Genomic DNA, 15,426 nt, shown 5'->3' with positions numbered 1-15,426 from the left:
CCCAGCTACTCATGTAAAGCCGGACCCAAAAAGTGGTGCAAGCATTTGGCTTTCCCTTTACAGGCAAGAGGCCCTGACACGTACGTACATACGCACGCACACACACGCTTGCTTTAAAAATATATATTAAATAAAGAAATATGACAGAACTTACACGTCTTGAGAGTCCTCTCTCCTTCAAGCTAGCTTCCTTAGGAGCCTGTGTATCATTCCTTGCTGTTCCGCTTGGTGCAGCTCTTCAGAAATACATGCCTCATATAGTACTTCTGTCCATGTTTTAAGAATATGAATAGTGCCAGTCGTTGTGGTGCACGCCTTTAATCCCAGCACTTGGGAGGCAGAGGTAGGAGGATCACCGTGAGTTCGAGGCCACCCTGAGACTCCATAGTGAATTCCAGGTCAGCCTGGGCCAGAGTGAGACCCTACATCAAAAAAACAAACGAGGGCTGGAGGGATGGCTTAGCAGCTAAGGCACTTGCCTACAAACCCAAAGGACCCAGGTTCGATTCCCCAGGACCCACGTAAGCCAAATGTACAAGGTAGTGCATGTGTCTGGAGTTTATCTGCACTGTCTGGAGACCCTGGCGTGCCCATTCTCTCCCTTTGTCTGTCTTTCTCTCTGTCAAATAAATAAATAAAAATAAAATAAAAAAAAAAACGAACAAAAAAAAGAATGTGAATAGTGTCAGCCTTGTAAGTCGAGGTTTCCAGAAGTGAGGGGCCATGATCCATGAGGCCTGCTACAACAGGATCTCCCTCGTTGGATCTAATTCAGCTTTGTTTTAACATGGAAATAACAGACAACACTTGCTGAAGAAGTAGTTAGATTTGCAGGTCCTGTGAAATGCTGTGGGTGAGACAAGCTGGACATTAGTCTCATAAACCAGCCCTCTGGAGGATCAGGAGTATGTGCACCTTCGTGGCCTCCCATTTTCCAGACTGGGTAGATAACCATTGTACGAGCTGCTCTCTGCCGGGCACCGCCTGAATGGCTTTGCCATTGAAGAAGACTGTATCTTCACAACACAGGAGCCTTTCGTAGAACCCAGTATGAGAAAAGAGTGACTGCAACCAGAACAAGAGAGACCAGCCAGCCCCGCTGGTGGGGAAGCCCAGGGCCCCAATGTGTTGAAGAGAATGGTTTTTGGATATCCCGTGGTCCCACCTCAGCAGTGTGTTGCGTAGTTCTCTCAGCACACGTGTGACCCTGCGTAGTCCTTCATCACCAGAGCCTGCCATGTTTTGTGAGAAGCAATCCTGGTCATACACACCTGTTACATGGTTTGTGTTTTTGTTTATTTATTTATTTGAGAGTGATAGAGAAAGAGGCAGAGAGAGAGGGAGAGAGAATGGGTGCGCCAGGGCCTTCAGCGACCACATACGAACTCCAGACGCATGCGCCCCCTCGTGCATCTGGCTAACGTGGGTCCTGGTGACTCGAGCCTTGAACCAGGGTCCTTGGGCTTCACAGGCAAGTGCTTAACCGCTAAGCCATCTTCCAGCCCATGGTTTGTATTTTTATTGTGGTTATGAATAGTTGATTTTTGACTGCCTTGTTTTAATCACTGTCTCTGTCCCTTTGGCTTTCTAGGGCATTGTGAGAGCGATTCGAGACTACCAGGGTCCCCTGAAGGAGCATGAAGTCACAATCTTTGTCCGGAGAGGTGGCCCCAACTATCAAGAGGGATTACGGGTGATGGGAGAAGTGGGTAAGATGACTTACTGATTTTTTGTTTTGTTTTGGTTTGGTTTTTCCAGGTCGGGTCTTGCTCTCTACCTTGGGCTGACCTGTAATTCACTATGTAGTCTCAGGGTGCCCTCTAACTCATGGTAATCCTCCTACCTTTGCCTCCTAGATGCTGAGATTAAAGGTGTGCGCCACCACACCTGGCTCCTTTTTTTTTTTTTTTTTTTAATTTTTATTAGCATTTTCCATGATTATAAAAAAAAAAATCCCATGGCAATTCCCCCCCCCCACTTTTCCCTTTGAAATTCCATTCTCCATCATATTACTTCCCCATCTCAATCATTGTACTTACATATATACAATATCCACCTATTAAGTACCCTCCTCCCTTCCTTTCTCTTCCCTTTATGTCTCCTTTTCAACTTACTGTCCTCTGCTACTAAGTATTTTCATTCTCACACAGAAGCCCAATCATCTGTAGCTAGGATCCACATATGAGAGAGAACATGTGGCGCTTGGCTTTCTGGGCCTGGGTTACCTCACTTAGTATAATCCTTTCCAGGTCCATCCATTTTTCTGCAATTTCATAACTTCATTTTTCTTTACCGCTGAGTAGAACTCCATTGTATATAAATGTGCCACATCTTCATTATCCACTCGTCAGTTAGGGGACATCTAGGCTGGTTCCATTTCCCAGCTATTATAAATTGAGCAGCAATAAACATGGTTGAGCACGTACTTCTAAGGAAATGAGATTGGTCCTTAGGATATATGCCTAGGAGTGCTGTAGCTGGGTCATATGGTAGATCAATCTTTAGCTGTTTTAGGAACCTCCACACTGATTTCCACAATGGCTGGACCAGATTGCATTCCCACCAGCAGTGTATAAGGGTTCCTCTTTTTCCACATCCCCGCCAACATTTATGATCATTTGTTTTCATGATGGTGGCCAATCTGACAGGAGTGAGATGGAATCTCAATGTAGTTTTAATCTGCATTTCCCGCCAATCTGACAGGAGTGAGATGGAATCTCAATGTAGTTTTAATCTGCATTTCCCTGATGACTAGTGATAAAGAACATTTTTTTTAGATGCTTATATGCCATTCGTATTTCTTCCTTTGAGAATGCTCTATTTAGCTCCATAGCCCATTTTTTTTTTTTTAAATTTTTTATTTATTGGTTTGAGAGTGACAGAGAAAGAGGCAGAGAGAGAATGGGCACGCCAGGGCTTCCAGCCACTGTAAACGAACTCCAGACGTGTGCGCCCCCTTGTGCATCTGGCTAACGTGGGACCTGGGGAATTGAGCCTCGAACCGGGGTCCTTAGGCTTCACAGGCAAGCGCTTAACCGCTAAGCCATCTCTCCAGCCCCATAGCCCATTTTTTGATTGGCTTGTTTGGCTCCTTATTATTTAACTTTTTGAGTTCTTTCTATATCCTAGATATTAATCCTCTATCAGATATATAGCTGGCAAAGATTTTTTTCCCATTCTGTAGGTTGCCTCTTTGCTTTTTTCACTGTGTCCTTTGCAGTGCAAAATGTTTGTAATTTCATGAGGTCCCAGTGATTAATCTGTGGTTTTATTGCCTGAGCAATTGGGGTTGTATTCAGAAAGTCTTTGCCTAGGCCAATATGTTGAAGGGTTTCCCCTACTTTTTCCTCTAGCAGTTTCAGAGGTTCAGGTCTGATGTTAAGGTCTTTAGTCCATTTGGGCTTAATTCTTGTGTATGGTGAGAGAGAAGAATCTATTTTCATCCTTCTTTCTGCAGATACATATCCAGTTTTCCCAACACTATTTGCTGAAGAGGCTGTCTTTTCTCCAATGAGTACTTTGGGCATTTTTATCGAATATCAGGTGGCTATAGCTACTTGGGCTTACATCTGGGTCCTGTATTCTGTTCCACTGATCTACATGTCTGTTTTTGTGCTAGTACCATGCTGTTTTTGTTACTATGGCTCTGTAATATAGGTTAAAATCAGGGATGGTGATACCACCAGCCTTATTTTTGTTGCTCAGTATTATTTTGGATATTCAAGGTTTTTTGTGATTCCAAATGAATTTTTGGATTGTTTTTTCTATTTCCATGAAGAATGCCTTTGGAATTTTGATAGGGATTGCATTAAATGTGTAGATTGCTTTTGGTAAGATTGCCATTTTCACAATATTGATTCTTCCAATCCAGGAACAAGGGATGTTTTTCCACTTTCTAGTGTCTTTTGCAATTTCTCGCTTGAGTGTTTTAAAGTTCTCATTGTAGAGATTCTTTACTTCCTTGGTTAGGTTTATTCCAAGGTACTTTATTTTTTATTTATTTATTTATTTATTGATGCAGTTGTGAATAGGAGTGATTCTGTGATTTCATCCTCTGTGTGTTTGTTGTTAGCATATATGAAGGCTACTGATTTCTGTGTATTTATTTTGTATCCTGCTACATGGTTGTAGGTTTTGATCAGCTCTAACAGTTTGCTAGTAGAGTCTTTAGGGTCCTTTATGTATAGAATCATGTCATCTGCAAATAATGATAACTTGATCTCTTCCTTTCCAGTTTGTATCCCTTTTATGTGTGTCTCTTGCCTTATTGCTATGGCTAAGACTTCCAAAACTATATTAAATAAAAGTGGGGACAGTGGACACCCTTGTCTTGTTCCTGATTTTAGTGGAAAAGCTTCCAGTTTTTCCCCATTTAGTAATATGTTGGCTGTAGGCTTGTCATAAATAGCCTTTATTATATTGAGATATGTTCCTTCTAGTCCCAGTCTCGGTAGGACTTGCGTCATGAAGGGATGTTGGATTTTGTCAAATGCTTTCTCTGCATCCAATGAGATGATCATGTGATTTTTGTCCTTCAACCCATTTATATAATGTATTACATTTTATAGATTTGCATATATTGAACCATCCCTGCATCTCTGGGATAAAGCCTACTTGGTCAGGGTGAATGATCTTTTTATTTTATTTTATTTTTATTTTATTTTATTTTATTTTTTTGGTTTTTTGAGATAGGGTCTCACTCTAGCCCAGGCTGACCTGGAATTCACTATGTAGTCTCAGGGTAGCCTCGAACTCATGGCGATCCTCCTACCTCTGCCTCCCAAGTACTGGGATTAAAGGCGTGTGCCACCACGCCCGGCTTGAATGATCTTTTTGATATACTCTTGTATTCTGTTTGCCAATATTTTGTTGAGAATTTTTGCATCTATGTTCATGAGGGAGATTGGTCTGTAATTTTCTTTTTTTTGTTTTATTTTTGCCTGGTTTTGGTATCAGGGTGATGCTGGCTTCATAGAAGGAGTTTGGTAGAATTCCTTCTTTTTCTATTTCCTGGAAAAGCTTAAGAATCCATGGTGTTAGCTCTTCCTTAAAGGTCTGGTAAAATTCAGCAGTGAATCCGTCCGGGCCTGGGCTTTTTTTAGTTGGGAGATTATTGATAACTGTTCAGATCTCCATGTTTGTTATAGGTCTATTTAAGTGATTAATCTCATTTTGATTTAATTTAGGTAGGTTATATAAATCAAGGAAATCATCCATTTCTTTTAGATTTTCATACTTTGTGGAATATATGCTTTTATAGTATGTCCCTATGATTTTTTGAATTTTTCTGGAATCTGTTGTGATATTACCTTTTTCATCTCTGATTTTATTAATTTGTGTCTCTTCTCTTTCTTTTGGTCAGATTTGCTAAGGGTTTATCAATCTTGTTTATCCTTTCAAAGAACCAACTCTTTGTTTCATTAATTCTTTGGATTTTTTTTTTTGTTTGTTTCTATTTCATTAATTTCTGCCCTAATCTTTATTATTTCTTCCTGTCTACTGATTTTTGGTTGGCCTTGTTCTTTTTCTCCTTTTTTTTTTTCATTTCAAATTTTTTTTTTATTAACTTCCATGATTATAAAAAATTATCCCATGGTAATACCCTCCCTCCCCCCACTTTCCCCTTTGAAACTCCATTCTCCCCATCTCAATCAGTCTCTCTTTTATTTTGATGTCATGACTTTTTCCTCCTATTATGACGGTCTTGTGTAGGTAGTGTCAGGCACTGTGAGGTCATGGATATCCAGGCCATTTTGTGTCTGGGGGGAGCACGTTGTAAGGAGTCCTACCCTTCCTTTGGCTCTTTCATTCTTTCAGCCACCTCTTCCACGATAGAAGGTGTCTTTTTTTTTCCCCCTCATTTGTGTGCTCTCTGTGTGTGTATTTAATGGGTGTGTGCCAGGACCTCTTGCCACTACAAATGAATGCATACACTTGCTCCAGTTTTTGTGTCTGGCTTATGTGGGTGGCTTGGGAATTGAGACTTGAGCCCTGACCAGCAGGCTTTGCAAGCAAGCACCTTTAACCCCGCTGATCCATTTTCCCAGCCCCAAGATGGATTTATTTCCCTCTGACCTTGAGAGTTGGTGGCATGCCTCCTTGACATTCTCTGACTCCTTCCTGCTTTCCCATTTCCACTAGAGGATGCGCAGTTCTCTCCTGCTTCCATCCTCTGCCAACCCCTGATGGAGTACCTGACTTTTTTCTTTTTTTTTTTTTTTTTTTTTCGAAGTAGGGTCTCACTGTAGCCCAGGCTGACCTGGAATTCACTACATAGTCTCAGGGTGGCATTGAACTCACAGCAATCCTCCTACCTCTCCCTCCCTCAGTGCTGTGATTAAAGGCGTGTGGCACCACACCCAGCTTGGGTACCTGTCTTTAAACTTGGAAGCGGGCAAGAAAGCATTGTCACTTAACTCCAAGTTTGACAAGACAGAATGCCTTTTCTGTGCCCTGTGCTGTGTTGGGTTCCAGGTCTCAAAGTTGACCATACTGTCAAGGCATGCCAAATGCCATGAAGTAAGTCGAGTAGGGACAAGGATGGGGTGACTAAAAAAGGTGGCATTTGAGCAAAGACCTCAGGGGTGACACCTGTGAGGAACTCACAGGTTCTGCAGTGGGTCTGTGGGGAGGTGGAACACTGTCAGTGAAGCCATGGACGGGGGACAAGGGAGAGGGGAGACAGACAGGGCGGTATGTAGGTCCTGGCCTGACCTGGCTGTGATCCTGACGTGGCAGTCATTGTTGAGCAGTGAGGCAGCACAGTTTGGCTTCCGGGAGGAGAGGAGATGAGACAGAAGGGCAGCCAGTGTAGAAGTGGAAACAGCTGCTAACAGCAATTCTTTTAAAGAATACATATATTTAATTTATTTATATATTGAGGGAGAGAGAGAGAATGGGCACGGCATGGCCTCCAGCCACTGCAAAAGAACTCCAGATGCATGCACCCCCTTGTTTATCTGGCTTACGTGGGCCCTGGAGAATCAAACTGGATCCTTTGGCTTCACAGGTAAACGCCTTAACTGCTAAGCCATTTCTCCAGCCCCAGCAATTCTCTTTATATGACATTCCAGGTGGTGGTGACAGGAGATGCTTTTGCTAGTGACCTAGCCCTCTGATTGGGGAAGAAAAAAAAAAAAATAAAAACCTTTCCATCTTCCCATTTTTCCAAATTTGATACCCATGGCAACCAAATCACTGGACGTGGTTGGGATCAAGTGCCAGTATTGATTAGTTCACATGGAGGTGCTGGGGGCCATGCCCAGCGGGAGTCCAGTGCATGTCACCAAAGGAGCATTTGCATGAAGAGGATGCTGTCAGCTAGGGATCTATACAAAGACTAGGGCATGGAGATGTGGGGGACAGGGAAGGTGTTTCTAAGTGGGTGGCCCCTGGGCTGACCTCAGCAATGGGGGAGGGGGGCGGGGACATATCCAAGGGAAAGTCCTGACTCCATGCAGAGGGAGGAGCAAGGCCAGTGTCCTGAGGGAACCAGCAAAGGGTGTTTGGGAACAGAGGGATCAGGCTGGGAAGCTGGTGCACTGCCAGCCACGGGTGAGGAGGGCGGAGAGGAGAGTGCAGAGCCAGCATGAAGGCTGTGATCAGAGGTGCGCAGCAGCGGACTTGTCAGTCACCGGAGGCCTGCCAGGAAAGCTGCTGTTTCCTTTTCTTCTCAGCAGGTGATCTTTTTTACTTACTTTTGTTTTTAAGGTAGGGCTGACCTGGAATTCACCATGTAGTCTCAGGGTGGCCCTGAACTCACAGTGACCCTCCTACCTTTGCCTCCTGGGTACTGGGATTAAAGGCGTGCGCTACCACACCTGGCTCAGCGGGTGATCTTTAGAAAGACTTGTTCCACAGTGGAATTTTGACAGCTAAATTATCTTGAATAATTGGTCTTGCACCAAAAGTACCAGGCCGATTCAGCAAGGCTGTAAAGGGGCCTTTGCTGAGTCCTGTGGACTGGGTCACTTGGTTCAATACTTGAATCATGATTTTTTTTCTTCTCTCACAGGGAAGACTACTGGAATTCCTATCCACGTCTTTGGCACAGAGACTCATATGACGGCCATAGTGGGTATGGCCTTGGGCCACCGACCCATCCCCAACCAGCCACCCACAGCAGCCCACACTGCCAACTTCCTCCTCAATGCCAGTGGGAGCACATCGGTAGGTGCCAGCCTTTCTTCCACCTTAGAAGAAAGATACTTCTTCCCTTCTCTGATTCAAGATAGTGTGCTATCTAGCATGTAGGGATTTAGGAGACTTAAAGGGGAGGTTGATCCATGATTAGTAGTATTTTTGTTTGTTTTGGGTTTTTTTTTTTTTGGTTTTTCGAGGTAGGGTCTCACTCTAGCTCAGGCTGACCTGGAATTCACTATGTAGCCTCAGGGTGGCCTAGAACTCAAGGTGATCCTCCTACCTCTGCCTCCCAAGTGCTGGGATTAAAGGTGTGCACCACCATGCCTGGCAAGAGAGAGAATGAGAATAGGCACACCAGACGCGTGTACCACCTTGTGCATCTGGTTATGTGGGACCTGGAGAGTCGAACCTAGGTCCTTAGGCTTCATAGGCACATGTCTTTTAACAGCTAAGCCCTCTCTCCAGTCCTTTTTTTTTCTTTTATTTTGAGGTAGTCTCAAAGTGGCCTTGAACTCAAAGTAATCTCCACCTCAGACTCCTGAGTGCTAGGATTGAAGATGTGTGCCACCATGCTGGCTAGGTTCTATCTGAAATAAAGCTGGGGAGATGGGTCAGTGAATACAGTGCTTGCCATTCAAATGTGAATACCTGAGTTCAGAGTCCCAGGTCGCAGGTAAAGCTTGACACTGTAACCTGAGCATCTATAATACAGTGCACCTTAGAGTGGGGGATGGTAGAACCTTCTGGAAGCTCATGGGTCAACTAGCCTGATGAACCAACAGTGAACAAGTACCTCATGCCAGGTGGAAGGCAGGGACCAGCGTCCCAAGTTGTCCTCTGACCAGATGCTTACCGTGATAGGTGTGTGCCTGTGCTTACACACGAACACATGCACACAAAAGAAATACCAGCCCTGCCAACAGCGCTGTGTATAGTTTTTTATTTTTATATGTATTTTATTTATTTATGAGAGAGAGAGAGAGAATGGGTGTGCCAGGGCCCCCAGCCATTGCAGACAAACTCCAGACACATGTGCCTTCTTGTGTATCTTACGTGGGTCCTGGCAAATCGGACCGAGGTCCTTTGGCTTCGCCAGCAAATGCCTTACTTAACTAAGCCACCTCTCCAGGCCCCTGTGTATAATTTTTGTTCCTTCCTTTCTTTGGAGAATTTAGGACCCAGTAGCTTTTGTCCCCAGCCACTACCTGTGACTTTTACTCGGTTCTCCTCTGATATCACTCAGACTCCAGCCCCTAGCAGGACGGCGTCTTTTTCTGAGACCAGAACTGATGAAGTGGCCCCAGCCAAGAAGGCCAAGCCTGCCATGCCCCAAGGTAACTCGCAAAGCTTTTACATGGCGTGGTGCCAGGAAAGGCCTGTGCAGCCTTGCTCCACATTGCTTCCCGTTCGGGCCCTGCCTGGCCGAGGCACTTGGGAAACGTTGCTGTGGGGGTGGGCTTCAGCATTCCAGGAAGGGACCTGAATCTTCCTCGCGGATGGAGGGCCCCCCCAGGGCCAGGTCACCTCATTCCACATTCTCTTCTCCCTCTTTTCCTGGGGGCTGTGAGCTGGCCCAGGAGGCTGCAGGGGACAGGGTTTCAGCAGAACCAGGTCAAGGGGAGTTCTCCCAGACTCCAAAGAGGAGAGCAGGAGCTGGGGGCAGCAAAATCGGCTCCTGCCACAGCGGTCCTGTCTGTACGTCGTCTGTTCATCTCTCCGGCCTGAGCGGTGAGGTGCCAGCCCGCCAGCCTTCGCACCAGCAGCTGATGAAGTGCTCAGCCTCTTCCTCATGCAGGCAGGGTGAACCAAGGCATTTTAGAAATAGTTCCAGGGACTCACGATCAGAAGCCACTGCTCTGTGGTCACCAAGGAAGCTGCTCTGTCCACAGCACATGACAGACCAACACGATGCTGGTCTCGTCACCACTCGGTGCTGCGTGGGAACATAGGGGCGGCCCGGCGGGGCCAGCCTGGAGGCCCAGGTGGGGGGACACCGCCCAGCTTTCTCTGTCCCTCCAGAAGGCCTGGAGGAGGCCTCGGTGTCCGTGCCTTGGTCCTTTGGCTTTGCTTCCATTCTGCTGAGCTGAGCGGTGCTTTCGCCTCTTTGGTCACCTGTGCTTGTGCTGTTGTGAACTAGATAAGGCATCAGCACCGGAAGTCTTGTCCCCGGGACCTTCCCCTGTTCACCTTCTCCTGCCCAAAGCCTGCAGCCGCCGGCAGTCCTCTCAGTTGCCTTGGTCATTTTCTTTGACAGATTCAGCCCCAAGTCCAAGATCCCTGCAAGGTAGGACGCCCTCGCCCGGCCCCGGCTCTGCGTGTGACTTTGTGTGCGGGCTCCGCGCTCTGTGTGCTTTGTCTCACGTGGTGGGCTGCCGCGTTGTGGTCTGGTATATTTTCTAGCTCCACCTTGGTGTGGCCTGCCCCCAAGTCCTAGTCTTGGCCCTTTGTCCCCTCCCTCCCCTGCTTAGTAAGTACCACCCGGTTCAGCCTCCCTCACTGCTCCCTCCAGCTGCCTCTGGCTCCTCGGCAGGGAGGGAGCCAGCTCTCCGCTCTGAAGAGTCCAGGTGTCAGCTGGAGGGTCCTGGGAAGGAGCTGAAAGGGGAGTGGCAGAGAGCCGGGGTTCTGTGGCTGCTGGCCTGCAGCCACCAGCAGCAGGCCCCCCCCCCCAGTCTCATCTTTGCCTCACTTTTCCTGCTCAGCTTCACCACTGCCAGCTTCCTCCCAAAGCTCCCAGTGTAGGCTTCTCACAGGTTCCCATGGGAGAGCAGGACAGAGAAGAAGGCAAGAGAAACCAGGAAGGGCATGTGGTGGATCGCTAGAACAAGTCATTGGGAAGGATCTGGGCTTTGTCTGGTTTCTGAGGTTACAGTTTACAATAAGAGAGTTTTTTTTTTTGTACATACATGTACACATGGGCGCGCACATGTCCAAACATCTTTTTTTTTTTTTTTCCCCAAGGTAGGGTCTCACTCTAGCTTAGGCTGACCTGGAATTAGTTCTTAGGGTGGCCTCAAACTCACGGTGATCCCCCTACCACTGCCTCCCAAGTGCTTTGACTAAAGGTGTGTGCCACCATGCCTGGCACATGCCTAAACATTTGCCTATTGACCCCAGGTGAGCAGATTGCTCAGTCATCAGCATCAGGCTGACTTGTGACTCTTTTGTTTGTGTGTTTTTTTAAACCCAAGGCCTTGTGCAGACTGAGCAGGCGCTTTGCTGCTGAGCTACACCCAGCCTCCATGGGGAAGGGAAGTGTCTGAGATAACTTTGATCCCTTGCTAGGCTAGCGATACCTAAGCCAGGGCAGTGGATACAGTCCTTTACCTAGCAACTTTTCATCTCTGTGGTCCCTGCCTTTGGCAAGATCCATTGTTACCTAGAAGGCCAGAGCAGTGTGCAGACAGAGCTGGGACAGACTGTGGGTCTCCAGGAAGCTCCTCTTCCCTAGGGAAGGTGGGTCATGGGGAAGGACCTTTATTTTGAGTTACTCTCAGTCACTGAGCTGTGAGGGTGGGAGGGCAAGAAAGAGTGGTTCAAGGAAGAGGACAGATGATGCTAGAGGAAGTTCCAATCTCTGCAGGGTCAGCAAGGTGGGAGGCTTAAAACCCCTGACCCTCAGTCTGCCTGCTTATGGGGGCAGGCAATAGCCCCCTCCCCTTTTTTAGGTAGAGTCTCACTCTAGTTCAGGCTGACCTGGAGTTCACTATGTAGTCTCAGGGTGTTCTTGAACTCATAGCACTCCTCCTACCTCTGCCTTCAAGTGCGGGGGGACTAAAGGCGTGTGCCACCAGGCCCCGGCGCAATAGCCCCTTTGGTTTGGCTGTCCCTGTGCTTGAGGAGGTCCGCCCCTGAGCTCAACCGTGAATGCAGGAGGTTGTTTGTGGAGTTTGAGCTTGGTCCTTACCTCAGAAGACAGCTTCCTGTGTGGCATGGCATGGACTCTCCTTGGAATGGCAGAGTCTCAGTGGCTTAAGGTTTTCCTCCTCCATTGCACCATTGAGCGCTCCTCAAGTTGGTGCATGATCCCGGCCCTAGTGTTAGGAGGCCTAGGACCACTGACATTTTGGTACCTTAGCTTTAGTTTGCTAGGGGTGGAAAATGCGAGAACTGGATTAGGTGGCTGCTGTCATTCTGATATCTCACGTCTCTTGGACCCACAGGTCCAGGTGACTGTGAATCCCTGGTATTCACAAATCAGGAGCTTTCTGGCAGTGAGAAGCTTACTGCTTAATCAGACCTTGATCTTGGTCAGTCAAGCCTGCAGTCGTACAGTAGATAAATTACTACCTGAGGCCACTGGGTTAGCTGCACTGCTCTCCCTGGGGGGAAGCGCAGACCCCCCCCCCCAAGGGCTGCCTTCCTCCACCAGGACTTGGTGGGAGCTAAAGGGGAAGACCTCCCGGTTGTGGGTAGTCGAGCGCCCGTCCCTGCGTGCCAGCTCTTTTTGTTGCTTTTGCCCCTTCTCTGCTTCCTGCCAACAGAGAGCCTAACTTAGAGCATTGTTCCTAGCAGCAGGGCCGCACCTGGTGGTAGAGAGGGGGAGGACGGGAGGAGTGAGAGAGAGGAGGTCGTGGCCCTGAGCTGGCAGATTGCCGTGAGCTGGAGACCAGGCCAGAACCTCGGCCAAGATGAGGCTGCCCTGGCCACAGCATGCCCAGGCTGGTCCTCACTGGCCTAGAATTCATGAGCATTCAAACCCTCACTGGGGCTGGGATTGTGTCTAGATTTACAGGCTAAAAGTCATCATTGGAGAATTGTTCAGTTTAAAATGCTGTGATCACCAAAATGGGGAGAGTTGAGCATTTTTTTTTCCCCCCAGTGACTTGAACAGTAAGTTTCGGGGCTGGCAGTCTGGCTCGGGTCTTAGTATAGGTGTTTTTGCTCTCTGCTGCCTCCTTCCAGAAAATGCCAGGCAACTCCTCGCCCAGTTTCTCAAAATCCCATAATTTAACATGCTTTTGCTGTTTTGAAAGCTACCAAACTGGACTCGGGGCGTGAGGCATCTGGCAGGCAGCCCTTGTGGGTCTCCCAGGTGTGTATTCGGGGTGCACTCGCTGTGTCTCTGCCCACCAGGAAAGAGGGCCACCCTCTTCAGCTGCCACACCAAGGCCATCGTGTGGGGCATGCAGACCCGGGCCGTGCAGGGCATGCTGGACTTCGACTACGTGTGCTCCAGAGACGAGCCCTCAGTGGCCGCCATGGTGTACCCCTTCACGTGAGTCACGCCAAGGCGGGCGCTTGGAGATGGGCTGACAAGCGGAAGTCCTCATCTTGTCTCCTCCCTCTAGACAACGTTGGGTGTCAGCTAGCACTCCTACCTTTGCAGTGGAAGGGTCTGCCCATCCCTGAGACCTAGGACGATTTTTCCAGGCCTCTAGTCCCCTTATTTTATGTGTTATTCTTTTTAAAAATAATTGATTATTTATTTGCAGGGGGTGGGGAGGGCAGGCACTTCTTCAGGGCCTTCTGTCACTGAACACAGGCTCCAGATGCACGTGCCACTTTATGCCCCTAGTTCTACGTGCAGGCTGGGAAGTTGAACCCCGGGCCATCAGGCTTTGCAAGCACATTTACCACTGAGCAGTCTCTCCAGCCTCCCTTTCCCAAGGACATTGACCTTGCCTGCCCTCTTCCTGGGTGAAGTTCCTCCTCAGGCCTGATGGGTTGAAGGTCGCCTAACTCTTCTCTGGTATCTCATAGTGGGGACCATAAGCAGAAGTTTTACTGGGGACACAAGGAAATCCTGATCCCTGTCTTCAAGAACATGGCGGATGCCATGAAGAAGCACCCAGAGGTGGACGTGCTGATCAACTTTGCCTCTCTGCGCTCTGCGTACGACAGCACGATGGAGACCATGAACTTCGCACAGGTAGACGATGGGCCTCCGGGATGTCCGGGTGGGGGAGCAGGAAAAAGTCCTGAAGGATGTTCACAGTCGTGGCCTCTGGGGAGTCAGCAGAGGCCCGGGTTTGGGTGCAGGTGCCCGGGGATTGCGTTCCTCAGAAGTAGCCTATAGAGGTCGGAGTGACTCCATCACTGGGCTTCTTACCAAGAGTCGGTTTAGTGCCTTGTAAAACAGAAGCACTTCCTGGGGTGGAGAGGTGGCTCACTGGTTAAGGCACTTGCCTGCAAAGTGCTGACGCACCTGAGGTTTGTTAGCAGTGGCTGGAGGCCTGGTGTGCCCATGCTCTCTCTGCTTGTAAATAAGTAAAAATATTTTAAAAACAAAGCGAAACACTTTCTTTGGCAGAGAGTATAATTCAGTGGCAGAGGGCTTGACTGCATACACCTGTAATTCCAGCACTCTTTTTAAATTTTATTTTATATTTATTTATTTTGGTTTTTCAAGATATTAGGGTTTCATTCTAGCCCAGGCTGACCTGGAATTCACTATGTAGTCTCAGGGTGGCCTTGTACTCACAACGATCCTCCTAACCTCTGCCTCTCAAATGCTGGGGTTAAAGGCATGCACCACTACACCTGGCTCTTTATTTTTCACTTTTGTTTGGTTTTTCACAGTAGGGTCTCACTCTACTCCAGGCTGACCCGGAATTCTAGTCTCAGGGTGGCCTCAAACTCACACCGATCTTCCTACCTCTGCCTCCCAAGTGCTGGGATTAAAGGCGTGTGCTACCACACCCAGCTTATTTTTATTATTTGCCTCTGATGAAAGGAAGAAGCAGGCTTGCTGAGATTTCATGTATATCCTGTCCACATCCTTCTTTGGGTTTGGATGGGTGAAGCAGTGTAGATACGATTATCTGCTTTCAAATGTCACGAGCATTTTGGATCTCCATTCACATCTACCCTTAGTTACCACTTCAGCACACATTCCTAGAAGTTGAACTGCTCCTTCAGAGTGCACAGACTGAAAGCCTGTGATGCCTCTTGACCTCCGGGCAGGTGTGAACTCTTACTGACCAGAAGCACCTGTTCCCGTGTCAGACCTCCTCTTACCAACACCACGTGCTTCTCAAGTTATTTGCTACTCCATTGTAATCTGTATATCTTTAGTTATTAATGAAGATGAGCTTTGAAAAATATTGGCCATTTGTATTCTATGACTTGTCCTTCTCCCTCCCTCTTTTGTTTTCCCTCTTTTTTTCTTTCTGCTAAAGCTTTTTTTTTTTTTTTTTAATTTATGTATTAGAGAGAGAATGGGTGTGCCAGGGCCTCCAGTCAGTGCAAACGAACTCCAGCTGCGTGTGCCCTGACTAACATGGGTCCTTTGCAGGCAAGCACCTTAACCACTAAGCTGTCTCTCCAGCCATCCCCCTCCCCCGT

At 47.7% G+C, this 15,426-nt stretch overlaps 1 protein-coding gene across 3 annotated transcripts in view; it reads left to right on the top strand.

Moving 5' to 3' along the window:
- Acly (ATP citrate lyase) overlaps nt 1-15,426 on the top strand; it is a 53,522-nt gene that overhangs the window by 13,459 nt on the left and 24,637 nt on the right. For 2 of the 3 annotated variants that reach the window (XM_045158189.1, XM_045158187.1), the window contains exons 11-16: nt 1,592-1,709; nt 8,015-8,169; nt 9,386-9,476; nt 10,397-10,426; nt 13,216-13,357; nt 13,843-14,011. In XM_045158189.1, the coding sequence (XP_045014124.1) occupies nt 1,592-1,709; nt 8,015-8,169; nt 9,386-9,476; nt 10,397-10,426; nt 13,216-13,357; nt 13,843-14,011 (705 nt within the window). The remainder of the gene's footprint in view (nt 1-1,591; nt 1,710-8,014; nt 8,170-9,385; nt 9,477-10,396; nt 10,427-13,215; nt 13,358-13,842; nt 14,012-15,426) is intronic. The other variant, XM_045158188.1, reaches the window with a different exon arrangement.

This window comes from Jaculus jaculus, chromosome 9, assembly GCF_020740685.1.
Source record: "Jaculus jaculus isolate mJacJac1 chromosome 9, mJacJac1.mat.Y.cur, whole genome shotgun sequence".
In the NCBI taxonomy this organism is placed as follows: domain Eukaryota; kingdom Metazoa; phylum Chordata; class Mammalia; order Rodentia; family Dipodidae; genus Jaculus; species Jaculus jaculus.
The sequence above is the reverse complement of the archived record's forward strand: the minus strand, read 5'-3'. Positions and strand labels throughout refer to the sequence as shown.